General features: G+C 35.5%; 2 protein-coding genes across 4 annotated transcripts; both read right to left on the minus strand.

Annotated features, from left to right (window-relative positions):
• Nucleotides 1–3,542: 3,542 nt before the first annotated feature.
• Nucleotides 3,543–4,343, minus strand: LOC137723517 (protein RALF-like 33). The gene has a single exon (XM_068462717.2). The coding sequence runs from the start codon at nucleotides 4,114–4,116 to the stop codon at nucleotides 3,754–3,756; it is 363 nt and encodes a 120-aa protein (XP_068318818.1). The 5' UTR covers nucleotides 4,117–4,343; the 3' UTR covers nucleotides 3,543–3,753.
• Nucleotides 4,344–6,615: 2,272 nt separating this feature from the next.
• On the minus strand, nucleotides 6,616–11,333 carry RAD9 (cell cycle checkpoint control protein family). Of its 3 annotated transcripts, XM_068462812.2 has the most exons (11): nucleotides 11,077–11,333; nucleotides 10,178–10,297; nucleotides 9,988–10,096; nucleotides 9,437–9,688; nucleotides 9,243–9,355; nucleotides 8,905–8,969; nucleotides 8,504–8,754; nucleotides 8,273–8,429; nucleotides 8,046–8,086; nucleotides 7,775–7,963; nucleotides 6,616–6,991 (listed from the first exon to the last, which is right to left on the minus strand). In XM_068462812.2, the coding sequence occupies exons 1-10, from the start codon at nucleotides 11,179–11,181 to the stop codon at nucleotides 7,824–7,826; spliced, it is 1,353 nt and encodes a 450-aa protein (XP_068318913.2). In that variant the 5' UTR covers nucleotides 11,182–11,333; the 3' UTR covers nucleotides 6,616–6,991; nucleotides 7,775–7,823. The 3 variants fall into 3 exon arrangements, with proteins under 3 accessions (XP_068318913.2, XP_088549121.1, XP_088549122.1); XM_088692995.1 differs by lacking the exon at nucleotides 9,988–10,096 and having other exon boundaries at nucleotides 6,840–6,991; nucleotides 9,437–9,554; nucleotides 11,077–11,297; XM_088692996.1 differs by lacking the exons at nucleotides 9,988–10,096; nucleotides 10,178–10,297 and having other exon boundaries at nucleotides 6,840–6,991; nucleotides 9,437–9,554; nucleotides 11,077–11,296.
• Nucleotides 11,334–12,819: the final 1,486 nt, after the last annotated feature.

Consider the following 12,819-nt stretch of genomic DNA (forward strand, 5'->3'; position numbering starts at 1 on the left):
ATATACATATTACATCATTTATATAATGATACGTGATATATCATCCCGTATTCTAATCACTCTAAAAAATCTCTCTATATATCAGCTTTTCATTTATTAACGGAAGGGAAAGGAAGGTTTTCAGTTTCTGAAACATTAAATACATTCACTTAGTTTTCTGTCAAACACATGCGAGTGTAGGGGGAATCTTCTGAACCGATCTGATTGTGTACTAGCGGCTCGGTTGGAATAGTAGTCCCGTAAAGATGTGAAAGTAAGAGTCTCACATCACAAATGAGATTATATGCATGTGTGCGACTGTTAGACTTTATACGTGGAACAACATAATTATGATATTATGAAGAAAATTGATCTATCATAAAAGGAACGATCCAACTTACTTATAAGACTATGCAAAATCACTTCTTCTGCTAATATGTGATTTATTCTCAACAGGTTAAAGTAGTATTATCAATGTTAAACTTTGCAAACTTTTCTGCAGTATATGCTCATCAGACTCAGCACAAACCAAACTGAATTTATGTCAAGCTGTCCACCTTAAATACTAAACCTAATAAACTTCGAGCAGTTCATCCCAACAGACTAAAGGGTTATTTTTTCTCATCATTTTCAAGTGATGATGATGTTGGTAATGTTCATCGTCTTATTTATTATCGTTGAATAAGTTTAAATTTTAAGATTTGTTTTTATTTACTACACAGATTTCAAGATTTAAGCTCATTAAACGATAATAAATAAAATAATAAGCATTACCACTACTCAAATAATAGTGCGCAAAATGCAGTCACATAAGCCATATTTAACTGTTACTTTTTACCTACCTAGTATTGTTTCAATATAAATTTCCACCAACTCAATTTTAAAGATTGTGAAAATCAGTCATGTTAACTTATTGGGTTCATTATATCATCATGTTAACTTATGAGTATTAGCAATGACATCACCATTATATCATCATCTTTGTTGACAACTTTATTGGGTTCATTAGCTAACTTTAACTTGGACTGAGTATTGGAATTGTTTCGATTCTTAATTTCTTTTGTGTTTACTAGCACATGAGTGTCTGGAATTATTTTATGGCATGGTTACTTATCAGAAATGTACGAACAAGGGAAGGAATAAGAATCGAATCAACTACTCTCCCTAATTTGTCCAATTCAAGTTTTCGAAAGTATTTGATTATTGATGTTAAGATCTAACCTTCTTTTCTTCATCCCTTCGATGTTAGTGAACGTTACGAAAATTAGAAATTGGAATGTTTTTGTGTGTTTATTAACACACACATTTTGTTACTCCCACATACCAATACTTCAAAACTTGTAAACTTAATTATTAAATTAATTACGGAAACGTCGAAAAATAGTTGATCGCATTCTCATTTCTCGTCTCCATTTCAAGTGCTTAAACATGCTATAAGTTTAGACTGTTCAGCATGCGGATAACTAAAACAAAACAAAAAGAAAGAATCCACTTTTTTCCATCGTGGACAGGTGATGTGCTTCAAAAGTAAACCTAAGAGATTCCAAACCCTCAATAATGCAAGCAAAAAGCTACCGGCAGCCTAAAACCAAAGAGATTTCATAGGTCTCCTTTTGCACTACTTAATTGGCAAAAGGGACCACAAACAACCATTACCTTTAATTTGATCATATGTCTATTAAAGAATATTTTTGCTCATCATCTTCAAGTGAAGGTGATGTTCACTACTTATTTTTATTACTGTTAAATAAGTTTAAATTTTAAAAATTATGTAACGCATAAACATAAAATTTTAAAATTTAAACTTATCTAAAAATCCAAAAACGCTAAATAAAATTGTGAACATTAATTCCACTATTGGAGGGATGTGATGGAGTGCCTAAAAGCATTTTAACAACCCAACACAACGCACACCCATTAAACATAAATTTAAAATCATGGGGATCATATCATCTTTTGATGACATAGCTCTCATAACATAAAGCCAAAACTTTCAATTGCTTTCATACCTTTCACGTGGAAGAGTTTAATGTGGAGCTCCAAATTATATTTGAAAGAGATGGGTGCAATTGAGACCTTCTGACTTATGAGTTATGAGACCATTATGATCATGGGCGCATGGGTGAGGACAATTTCAATGGAGCTATGTTGGTAGAACTAGTTTGTGGACCTTCTAATAAGTACAAATTCACTTTGTTCATGCAATTAAAGCATAACCCTACAGTGCTGATATCTCAAGTCAATGACACATTATCATGAAATAAAATCATAACATGTGTCTGCGCGTGATTGGCTTGAAATACTTTCATTGTCATGGTTGGTAAGTTTGAATCGAATGAGCTTTTGAAATTCATGTCTAAAATTTGAGAACTTCCATCAATGGGAAATCACTGTAGAAGTATTCCAAGCCCATTACACATTGACATTTGAAACAATAACAGACCACCATAGTGACATCCACAGAGTAGGTAAATTTTTTTTTTTTTGACATTTACCAATTGCAAGTAGAAATAAGGAAAGTGTTATTCACACACTTATTTTTACCTTCCACACACACACTTGTTAATTATTCGCCAATAATCATTTTTGATTCATTTGATCTGAATGTCAAAAATTGAGAGAAGTGTGTAAAAAGTAAAAACGGATGTTTGGTTAGCACTACCCTAGAAATATCCATCTACTCCATCCAAATTTAAGCTTATAGTAATCGAAATCAACAACTTATTTGTCCCTCTTGCATGAATACCATTCAAAACAAAGAACTTGAAATAAAAAGGAAAAAAACAATATGAAATATCAAGATGTTTATACTTCATAGAAACAATTTTGGATCAAGAGAGATCCAATCTTTGAATGTCCCTTCCCCTTTTTGCAAATTTACATCTTTCTTGCCATCACAAGTCACCAATTCCTTCTCTTGTTACTTTGTCACTTGCTTTGTTTTATTTCTCAATCTAAGTTCCCATTATTTGGTTTTCCTTTTTCTTGTTTGAGAAGAAAAGGAGAAGAAGCCAAGCACCAATATTGGAAAGAGGATTTTTCTACAACTAACACTACATCCCATCAAACACAAGTCCCCAAAAGATGCTAACTTTCATAAACAAAATATATATAATTTATTACATGGTATAATTTTCTATAGAGACAAGGATATGTTGGTCATGAAAAAATATGAGGGGGAATAATCAAGCAACATTGTGAGAATTATCTTCAATCTAAACCATCACAAATTTTCTGTGCAGAACGTCCATTTTTATAACTAAACTATCTATGTTCTGAAAAAAAATAACTAAAAAGCGATTCCAGTGAACAAGGTTTTTCGTTTTGCAAAAGTTGAAGGGGGACGCCTATCGTACCGAATCTTAGTCTTACTTTGCAAAATTACTGTTTCTACGACTTGAACCGTGAACTTTTGGTCACAAATAAACATCAATTCCGTCGCATCTCTCTCTCTCTTTAAGAATGACTAATATATTAAAAAGGGTTCATTCAAAAGAAAGGCAAAATCTACAAAATTCGAAGAAAAAAGACTAGCAAATTATTAATTTTTACAACAGTCACTCCAAAATATGATTTGTTAACATCAATATTTCCATTAATTAACAACAAAAACAATGACACATCACCTCCAAATCCAAACCCCATCTTTCTCTCCCTTTGTTCATGTATAACAATCAAACCCCATTTCCAAATGAACAAAAACAAGAACAAGAACAAAAACAAAAACAAAAACAAAACAAAACAAAAAAATAAAACGAAAAAAAGAAAAGAAATTTAACTCCTGCACCTTGTGATGGCGCTGCAGCCGCGGCTGTAGGGGTTCGCCTGGGCCCCGGGCTTGCAATTGTAGTAGGAGGCGCCGCGCCTGGAGCAAGGCACGGTGTTCCTCTGCAGCGCACCGTAGCTGATGTACTTGGTGGTGGCTAAGATGCGACGGCTGATCTCCGAGTCCATGTCAAACTCCCCATCATCCCCAGCAGCCAAGGCGCACTCGGCTATGGAGCCCTTGCAGGGGGCTGACTTGGCGTCGGCGGTGGGTATCCAGGTGAGGTGGTGCTGGTCCCCATTTGACGAACCCACCACCAAGATTGAGGCGCAGATCAGGAGGAGGAGTGAGAAGCTGTGCAGACTAGCCATTTCTGCCAAAGTAAGAAGCTTTTTCACTCGCTCTTTCTTCTTCGTTTGTAGATTTTCTTCGAAGCTGAATGCTTTCTTTGATTTTTGCTTGAGTTGCTTTACTTGTTGCTTTCTCTTGGTCTCTTCTTTATTTTAATTTCTTGCTCTGTGTTTCCTTTTGTTTGTTGATTATCTCCACCAGTAGGGGGGAGAGAGAGGGAGAGGGAGAGGGAGAGGGAGGACAAAGGAAATTAGACAAGAGCTAAATCTCGGTTAAGGACTTATAAGAGGCCCGTTGTCAACAAATGACATTGGCATTGGGCATTATTTACAATGGTGCCCCTTTGAGTGTTTATTTCTTTCTTTCAAACTGAAGCTAGGCATATTCTATTTTAAACTCACTTAAATGATGGAGAAAATTGTAGCAATGGTTTTAATTTTAATCTAATTGGAGCAATAATCTTTTAACTAAAAATATGTGATCATTGATCATTTAATTCACCAACATGTGCAGTTATGGTCATTTTCGCCAACTTTGTTAAAACTTCCATCAAAATGAGTCATATTAGATGGACTATGCTACAATTGAGTTAAAGTTGAGGGACCATTGCTCCAATTAGTTAAAGTTGAGGGACCATTTCTTTAATTGGTTAAAGTTAAGGGACCATTATTACAATTTTTTTTACTTAGTTTTCCATATTTACTCATTGATTCAGTCTCACATGTATAACATGCAACTCATTTTGACGGAAGTTCTAATGAAATTGATGAAAACGACCATAGCTGCATGCTTTGATTAGTTAAAGGACCACTAGTCACGCATTTTTAGTTGATGGACCATTACTCCAATTAGGTTAAAGTTAAGTAACTATTGCTACAATTTTTTCTAGCTACGAGAGGGAAATAGAACTTTGGGAGTACAAAGAGAGCTTATTCGTTATTCAATATGGCTACGTTCATGTATGTTTTTTTTTTTTTTTTTTTTTTTCTGAATCCATTTTTTTTTTATATTTTTTTAATTTTGGAATTGATTATTTTTCTTTTTACAACAATAACGTTAGTAAGTTAAATTGATAATTATGAGAATCAAACCCACACCAAAATACATAAACCAAATGACAAACTTAGTAATTAGAAGCAAAATCATATGCACATTCATAATCCAACCTACTATTAAGAATCACATATGGTTGACTACTAGTTGTCTCTTAAAAAAATGGAGATTAGGGAGAGGAGGGGAGAGAGGATGGAAGACGGCATCTAGGGTTTACATTACACCTATCCCAAGTAGGCACGTCCATCCAAATAATCGTTAACCGAGACACGTTTTCTCCTTCCAAATCCCATTCCTACCTGTTCTCTCTTTTATTTATTTATTTGATAATTTTATTTAATATTTTATCAGTCCATCCCATTGGCGTCATCCTTCATTATTGTGCCCTTTGTAAGTTTTGTATTACCTCACTTGTAGTTGTTAACCGTCCCCCATTTTACTCTTCGTTTTCATCCATTACGAATGCATTAATTTATCAAATCCAATCCACGTAATAGGATAACTAGTCTTCGTGGTGATAAGACATTCGGAAGATAGTCTTTATATTAAAAAAAATTAGGATTTAAACACTTGTGATGTAGAACATTAGCAAATTTAGTGCTAAAATAGTTGGATATAGATAGAAAGGCGTGAAAAGGTGAAGATACAAATTACAGACAGAAGGAAGAGAGACGAAGATAGGAGGTGAAACCAAAGAATGAGTAAGATAGAAATACGTTTTTACTCCTGCATTTAACAAAAAATCATTTTTGAATTAAATTTGTTAACGAATAACTACACGAGTGTTCAAATAATACTTTTCTTACTACTAGAACTATCCTCCAAATACCTTATTATCACGGAGATCATTTATCCGATCAAGTCAAATCCAATATATGAGTTGAATCATTCCATCATAAAGGAAAAAACAAAAAAAGAAATTTGAGTTGGATCCACGTTGAAATGTTGGAATACTTCTTCTTCATGTGTATGCCATTGACATTTGCATATAGCACGAGTCTATACTATAGTTGCTATGGTTTTCAATTAAATACCCGCGCTTTTTTATCATATAGCTAGGAGTCTGACCATTTCAAAAGGAACAACGGTTTTACCTTGTTTAAATAAGCGGCGTTAGGTTGGGCGGCTACGTGCCGTAGCCCTTAGATAGGTGGCGGGCCCGCTGCAGATCGCTAGGACGGTGTTTGCGCGTCGCAACACCAAATCCTCAGTCCCCCTCAAGCCAGCTGGTCCCTCACCAATCTCTTGCCACTATAAATATTTTTAATTTCGCTTCCTTTATTTTTAACAAAGTAAACTATTATATTATACTTTTTTAAAAGATATAATATATGCAATTTTCTAATTAAATTCCTGTTTCCTCGTGAATCTTGCCGCATCATTTTTAAAATTTTGTTTTTGGAAGGGAACATTTTTTGGTAAAGAAATTCAAAGGTTGAAAAGGAGGAAGAGACATTCTCACAGATGGACAGAAGTGCCCTCACTCCAAATTATTATTTAATTAATATATCTAAAATAACTCTAGGTGTTGTCATTCTAGTTTGATTCTTACTAAAGACGAATTTAAGCCACATTATTACTAGCTCATTTAACGCTAAACACATCCCTCTTTTCTTTTAGTGTAAATAATATCGTTTGTTAAAAAAATAAATAAACAAAAAAAAATCCGGGTGCTAAAAAGCACATGAGAGATCCAAAACCTGCAGTCCATGCGTGCCAAAAGATAAAAATAGAAAGAGCACGTAAGCTATGTTCAGGGTTCATGCTGACATTAACTAGAAAAACACATATTGCCCCAAACTGCTTGAGATAACTAGCCAACTAGGTGTAAGTGGGTCCCACCTGCAGGTTTTAAGATTTCACAATCAACGACTTGAATGGTCCTAAATTGAATAAGCAATCCAAAGAAAGGTCCTAAATTGAATAAGCAATCCAAAGAAAGGTCCTAAATTGAATAAGCAATCCAAAAAAAGTCCTAAGTTAGAGACAAACTTCCCAGATGTTACGGTGACAGCGTTTCAAACTAATAACTCTAAACCGTGTTTCTACACCACGCATTGTGTGTCCTCTATGGCTGAACGTTGAAGTGAGAAAAAGGCAGGAAATCACTGCTATAGAGAGATAGAGAGGCAGGAATTCACTGCAACTGAGTTTTTCCGACTGTTTTCGTTACCAGTTATACGGGAAAACCATCTCAAGACAGACAGAAAGTCATTGCAATAGAGACTAGAGAGGCAATGTTAAATCAACTCTAAGATCTGATTCACATTTAAGGCAATGAAAACAGCAGAGGTCCTATAAGCTGCTGTGTGATGGTGACGGATCAACGTCCGTGTGTGAATTCTTGATCCAAACCCACCAACTTCGTACGTTTGGTAACATTGACACCACGAATCGTTTCACAGTTTTGTGCATACAAACTATATCAACAACCATTTGAATTTAATGATATATTTCAGTTTCTGATCCATTTCTTGCGGACTTAATTCTATTTAAATAATTGCATAATCCATTAATCCCTCAAACTAAAACACAAAGCAATCGTGCTCAATATGTAAAGCTAAGTACTTGACAAAAAGGAAATTAGAACTAAAGCATGTCATTTGAGGAGAAAGATGGACTTACAACAAGAGAGTGAGAAGCAATTCGGCCAACCACCACTCCAGCCACGAACCTACTGTTCTTCATAGTATGGTGGTGTTGCCTGAATACAAAGGTCATTCTCTTCATCCTCATCACTGTCGTCTTCATCTGCATCTACCCAGTTACTAGGATGGTGTTGTGAAAACCCACCGCTGTTAATTTGTGATCTATCTGGAAGAAACAGAATGCACAAGCTTTAGTTAATACAGTTGTATAAAACAGGCAAGATTAACCTAACTATTTTCTTACAAACCTCTAGGTTCTTCCATATGATCATTTTCCTCAGGGTGGCAGCTAGAATGACAGGTCAAGAGAACAATTTTGTAATAGATAAAGAATATATTTCATCATGCAATGACTTCGGTCCGACCCACATGAGAGAAACAAATACGGACTGGAACAGAAGTCGTAATGTAACAAGAAAACTTTCAAAATTATCGTATAAGCAAAAACTGAAGCAAATAGTGCGGTTTAGGATACGCATTGGGATCCACAGGCTCATTTCCCCCAGCAGATGCAGGATTCGAAATATGCAGTTTACTCATCCTTTGGACTTCTCTCTGTCCATTAGCATTCAAATTTCTTTCCCCTTGAAACTGTCCTCCTTCAGCGCCGTTGCCACTTCTTGCACCACTTCCTGAAAAAAGTAAAACAGTTAACAAATAAGAGAACAACATCTTGTCACTATTAAAACATTCAAGAAACTGTTACCTGAGAGATCAGACCAAATTCTGGTGTGGTCAGATGGATGCTCAGAGCCACTTGGCCTACACCTTTCTCGTCGTGCTTCTGACCCTGTCCCATGCTCATCCCGAATGTGCATTTCGGTAGCTGCTTGTGGAGGTTCTGCTGGATTGGTTTCATGCAGCTGTGACACTAGCATGGTTGCAAGTACAAGTGTAGCATCAAAATTTGAAGTGGACCCATCATCTAGACCAAACTTTGGTGCCATTAGAATAGGCCTGCAATCCCAACATATAATTAAGCGATCTTTAAGTCACAGTTTGCTAAATATAGTACTTGCATATGAGCTTTAAGCTCTTAGCTCAAACTCTCATGGGATACAAGAAAAAGAATGCAAGAGGAAGATGAAGAAACTAGGTATATCTTACTGTCCAGCTTTCTCAAAATATAAGTGGATGTCAATTTCACAGCCCTCGCAGAAAGAAAGGAACGCCTGAAATAATTCGAGAAAAAAAATGAAATGACAAATTGGAGGACCTAGGATTCAGCTAAAAAGAATGTGAAGCACTCTAGAAAAAAAATAGGCTAGGAAGTCTATACACCTTACTAGAAAGCCTCAACCAATGAAGGTAATTGGGATGATAACAACAGTAATTAGCTGCATATTATCTCTATCTAAAAGACGAGGCTTATCAAATTGGACAATGCTGTTCACAGTGTAAACAAATTCAAATACAATTAGATCCCAGACAACGAATTTACTGACCTTCAACTCCTTCACACCGAATGTCACATCTATGGGGTCTCCAGTGTGGGTATACTGCACAAACTCTTCAGTAGGATCTATCCATAGTTGAGTATGCAGTGACGAATCACTGTCTGCTGGTCAAAGGTTGAAGCGTAAACATCCTTTTGTGGTAATTTCAATTTTAAGAAACTGAGATGCAAAATCCTTATTACCTTTGGTTGGGTCAATATAACTTCTAAGTTCAACAGCTTTTCCTCCAATTTCACTTGCTGCATCAGAAGGCAAGGAAGTGGGTTCTGTTGCTATGACTGTAATCTCCTGAAGCGATGACTGAAAATTAGCAAGCAATCTGTTCAGATCTCGGGGTCTCACAACTAAGCTGCTTGGGAATTTTCTCCTATCAAGAGACAAATGTTGTATATCGGGTTCAACATTGCAACTAATCCAATAGGTTTTTTTCATACCTGCATAATGTAGGTATGAAGTTTAAAATGATGGAAAGTGAACGACGTATATAAAAGGAAAATTATGTGATAAGGAAAGCTGCACAATGAAGTTGTCTAGTACGACATCATGACGCATCTACACAATAAAACTCAACGCATTCTAAATTTTATTGGTGTGCTCAAATTACAGTTCCAGAAGCCCCCTCGTTTTGACTGTGAATAGAAGTTAAATCAGCTACAAAAAGTTGATTGAATTCTGTAATACCAAATTTTGTATAAAAAATCAACAGCACATAACATGAAAAAGGATAATTTACCACTGAAGCACTGTAAAGTCCATTGCAGTTTTGATGCATCGGGATCAGGCAATTTCACGCTCAAATTATCTATACTTGCTAAAGGTGTCCTAAGCACAGAGCAAACAGCCTGAACAAACTATGTCAGTAAGATTACCATGTTATTCAAGCCTGTTAAACAACGCAATTCCACAGAAAGATGATGTCTTACCTTTAAAAGCACACTACATTGCACCTGATTACCAGTTACAGTATAGACGTCAAAGAAATCAGGCTTAAATGTGCTCGATTGATAGGCAGAACGTGATGTATTGAGAGAGTGCAAGGCAAGCTGGATACAAGAGAATAAAATCTTTAGTAAAGCTGTGGTGGTATCAAAATCGTTAGTAACTCATTTTCTCAATTTTGGTCTCCAATTATGTCCACCCATTATATTTCACATAAATCAGTACACAGGGTAACAAAACAAACTATGAAGTAGACGGTCGAATAAGTACCGAGAACCTCAAGAGTTCTTTTCACTGAATACCAAACAAATACCAGCCAATCCCCAAATTAGGATACATTTCAAACCAAAAGTAACAATGAATTCGAGCTTCAATCGGAAGCAAAACTAGCGTCCGTTTACTAATTTCTTTAACTACTCACAAACGATTCATCCAAACCCCGGATAAATTTAATAACTTACCATACAGATCTTTTCCAAAACCCTAAAATGCACAAGCAAAACCCTAAATACTCATCATCATTTACCAACAGATAATTGTTTCAAAATATGAAGCGGTAGTACTAAATATATGAGAACTCGATCGAATCTTACGCCACAGATTTATAGTTAACAGAATATAAAATTGATTCTATCATCAAGCATCATCACAATTACAACAATAAAATGCAAACAACTGCGCTGAAATTAAGGGCCCATTTCTGCATAAAATTGAAATTAACTAACTCATCAATTTAGTTGCATTAAAACCGAATTAACAAGAAATACGTACGAATTTGAGGCGTGCAGTGTTAATTAATTACTGATAAGTAAAGACTGTGCGGAGTGTTTGGAGGGAGGGAAAATGCGAGGGAAAGTTGAAAAAGGGAAGTTTGTGAGAGAACCTGAGAAGGAGAAGCTTGGACGGCGAGCTCGTTGCCGATGCGTGCGAGGCACGTGATGGAGCGGGCGAAGGTCTTCAGGGCGTTGCCGCTCACACTGAACTCCATCTCTATCGGTCGCAGACGAAGACCGCCGCGCTCTGTAACTTGGCGTTGGCGGGAAGGATTTACTCGGTTTTGGAACAAAATATCAATGGAACTTTTCTAGGCCCGTTTTACTTGCGGGCTTTTTTATTAGAAGAACTTAAAACACCTTTTGCAAGGCTAAACTTAGAAATGCTTTTCTAAAAAGCACTTTTCAGAAGCGGTTATTAGAAGAACATTGATATTTTCAACAAAATAATTTTAAGTGCTTTCTTAAAAAGCACTTGAAGTGCCTGCTTCCTATAGTACAAGGAAAGTTTTAACTTTTGCAAAATATTATCATAAGTGTTTTAAGTGAGTTCGAAAGTATTTTTTAGTAATTTTAAAAGTATTTCTAAACAAGTCATGCGCTTTTTAGAGAAGCATGAAATGTTCAAAAGAACTTGGTTTTTTAATAAAACATTAAACTTGTTTACAACAAAATCACTCCTAGTAGAAGGGCTTTAAGTAAGAAGCAATTCAAAATACTTGAAGTGTTTTCTAAGGAAACACCTAATAAGTTATTTTTCGTAACCCACTTTTGTGATATAGAAAAATTTGATGTCAAACTAGCCAAGAATGTTTTTTTATTAAAAACACTTTTAGTCTTTGCATAAACAGTATGTCAGTCCCCACACATGGAACTAGGGCTCGTTTAAGAAGTGCTTTTAAATGGCTGAAAGCAATTAAGTGAAAATGTTTTTAAAATCAATTCTTAGTAAAAATTAGGGGTGGGCACGGTCCAGTTCTACCCTCAAAATGGAACCGGAACTGAAAAATTTCAACGGTTCGGTTTGGTGCGGTTCCACTTATATTTATTACTAAAATCGTACGATTTGGTTCATGCTGGTTTACGGTTCTAACCAAAATTATATATATGTTTTTTCTAATTTTCTACTTCTAATACCAAACACATATTTCAACCACAAATTCAAGTAAATTTGAGTTTCCACTACTAGATCTACAAGATTTGTGACCGGAGGATAGAAAGTGTGCATATAAATATAAATCAAAAGATAAAAAGGCTCATATCAAGATCAAAGTGTAGATCTTAAATTAAAACTAAAATGTACATTATACATAATACACTGGAAAAGAATGGAGAAAAATAATGTAGGGGGAGAAAAGTGATAAAACAACAAAGGAGGAGGAGATAAGTGAAGAAAAATATTGGGCTTATGCACATGGTCTTCTTGGAAAAATGTCTTATTTATAGAAAAATAATAATAAAACAATAATTTATATTAAAAGCGGTTCGGTCCGGTTCCTCCGGTTCTTAATATTTCCAAACCAAAACTAGAACCGTTTGAAACGGTTTGGTTCGGTTTTTGTCCCAGTTTTGACTTTTTTGGTCAGTGCGGTTTTTTACGGTTCTTTTTATCACGGTTCAATTCGGTTTTCTGATTTGACGGTTTTTTTGCCCACCCCTAGTAAAAATACAAGTGAATCCTGCTAAAGCTTTTGGAGATGCACATAACTGGTATTTCTTACAAGAAGCACTTCAAATACTTATGAATCCAAATCATTTTCTCTAAAAGCCTTTTTGGTAATTTAAAAGCACTTTCTAAATAAGCCCTTATTTGGGTTGTAGTTTTGCAACGCTTGGGTACCTTAAAGGAGATG

This window comes from Pyrus communis, chromosome 4 (genome assembly GCF_041283825.1).
Source record: "Pyrus communis isolate YQ-2024b chromosome 4, ASM4128382v1, whole genome shotgun sequence".
In the NCBI taxonomy this organism is placed as follows: Eukaryota; Viridiplantae; Streptophyta; class Magnoliopsida; order Rosales; family Rosaceae; genus Pyrus; species Pyrus communis.

Excerpts from the sequence above, each read along its gene's own strand:
- LOC137723517 (XM_068462717.2), bottom strand. The coding sequence starts at position 4,116 with ATGGCTAGTCTGCACAGCTTCTCACTCCTCCTCCTGATCTGCGCCTCA.
- RAD9 (XM_068462812.2), bottom strand. The coding sequence starts at position 11,181 with ATGGAGTTCAGTGTGAGCGGCAACGCCCTGAAGACCTTCGCCCGCTCC. Across the intron at positions 10,298-11,076 it reads TCCAAGCTTCTCCTTCTCAG|CTTGCCTTGCACTCTCTCAA; the intron begins GTTCTCTCACAA and ends TCTTGTATCCAG. Across the intron at positions 7,964-8,045 it reads TCATATGGAAGAACCTAGAG|ATAGATCACAAATTAACAGC; the intron begins GTTTGTAAGAAA and ends TGTTTCTTCCAG.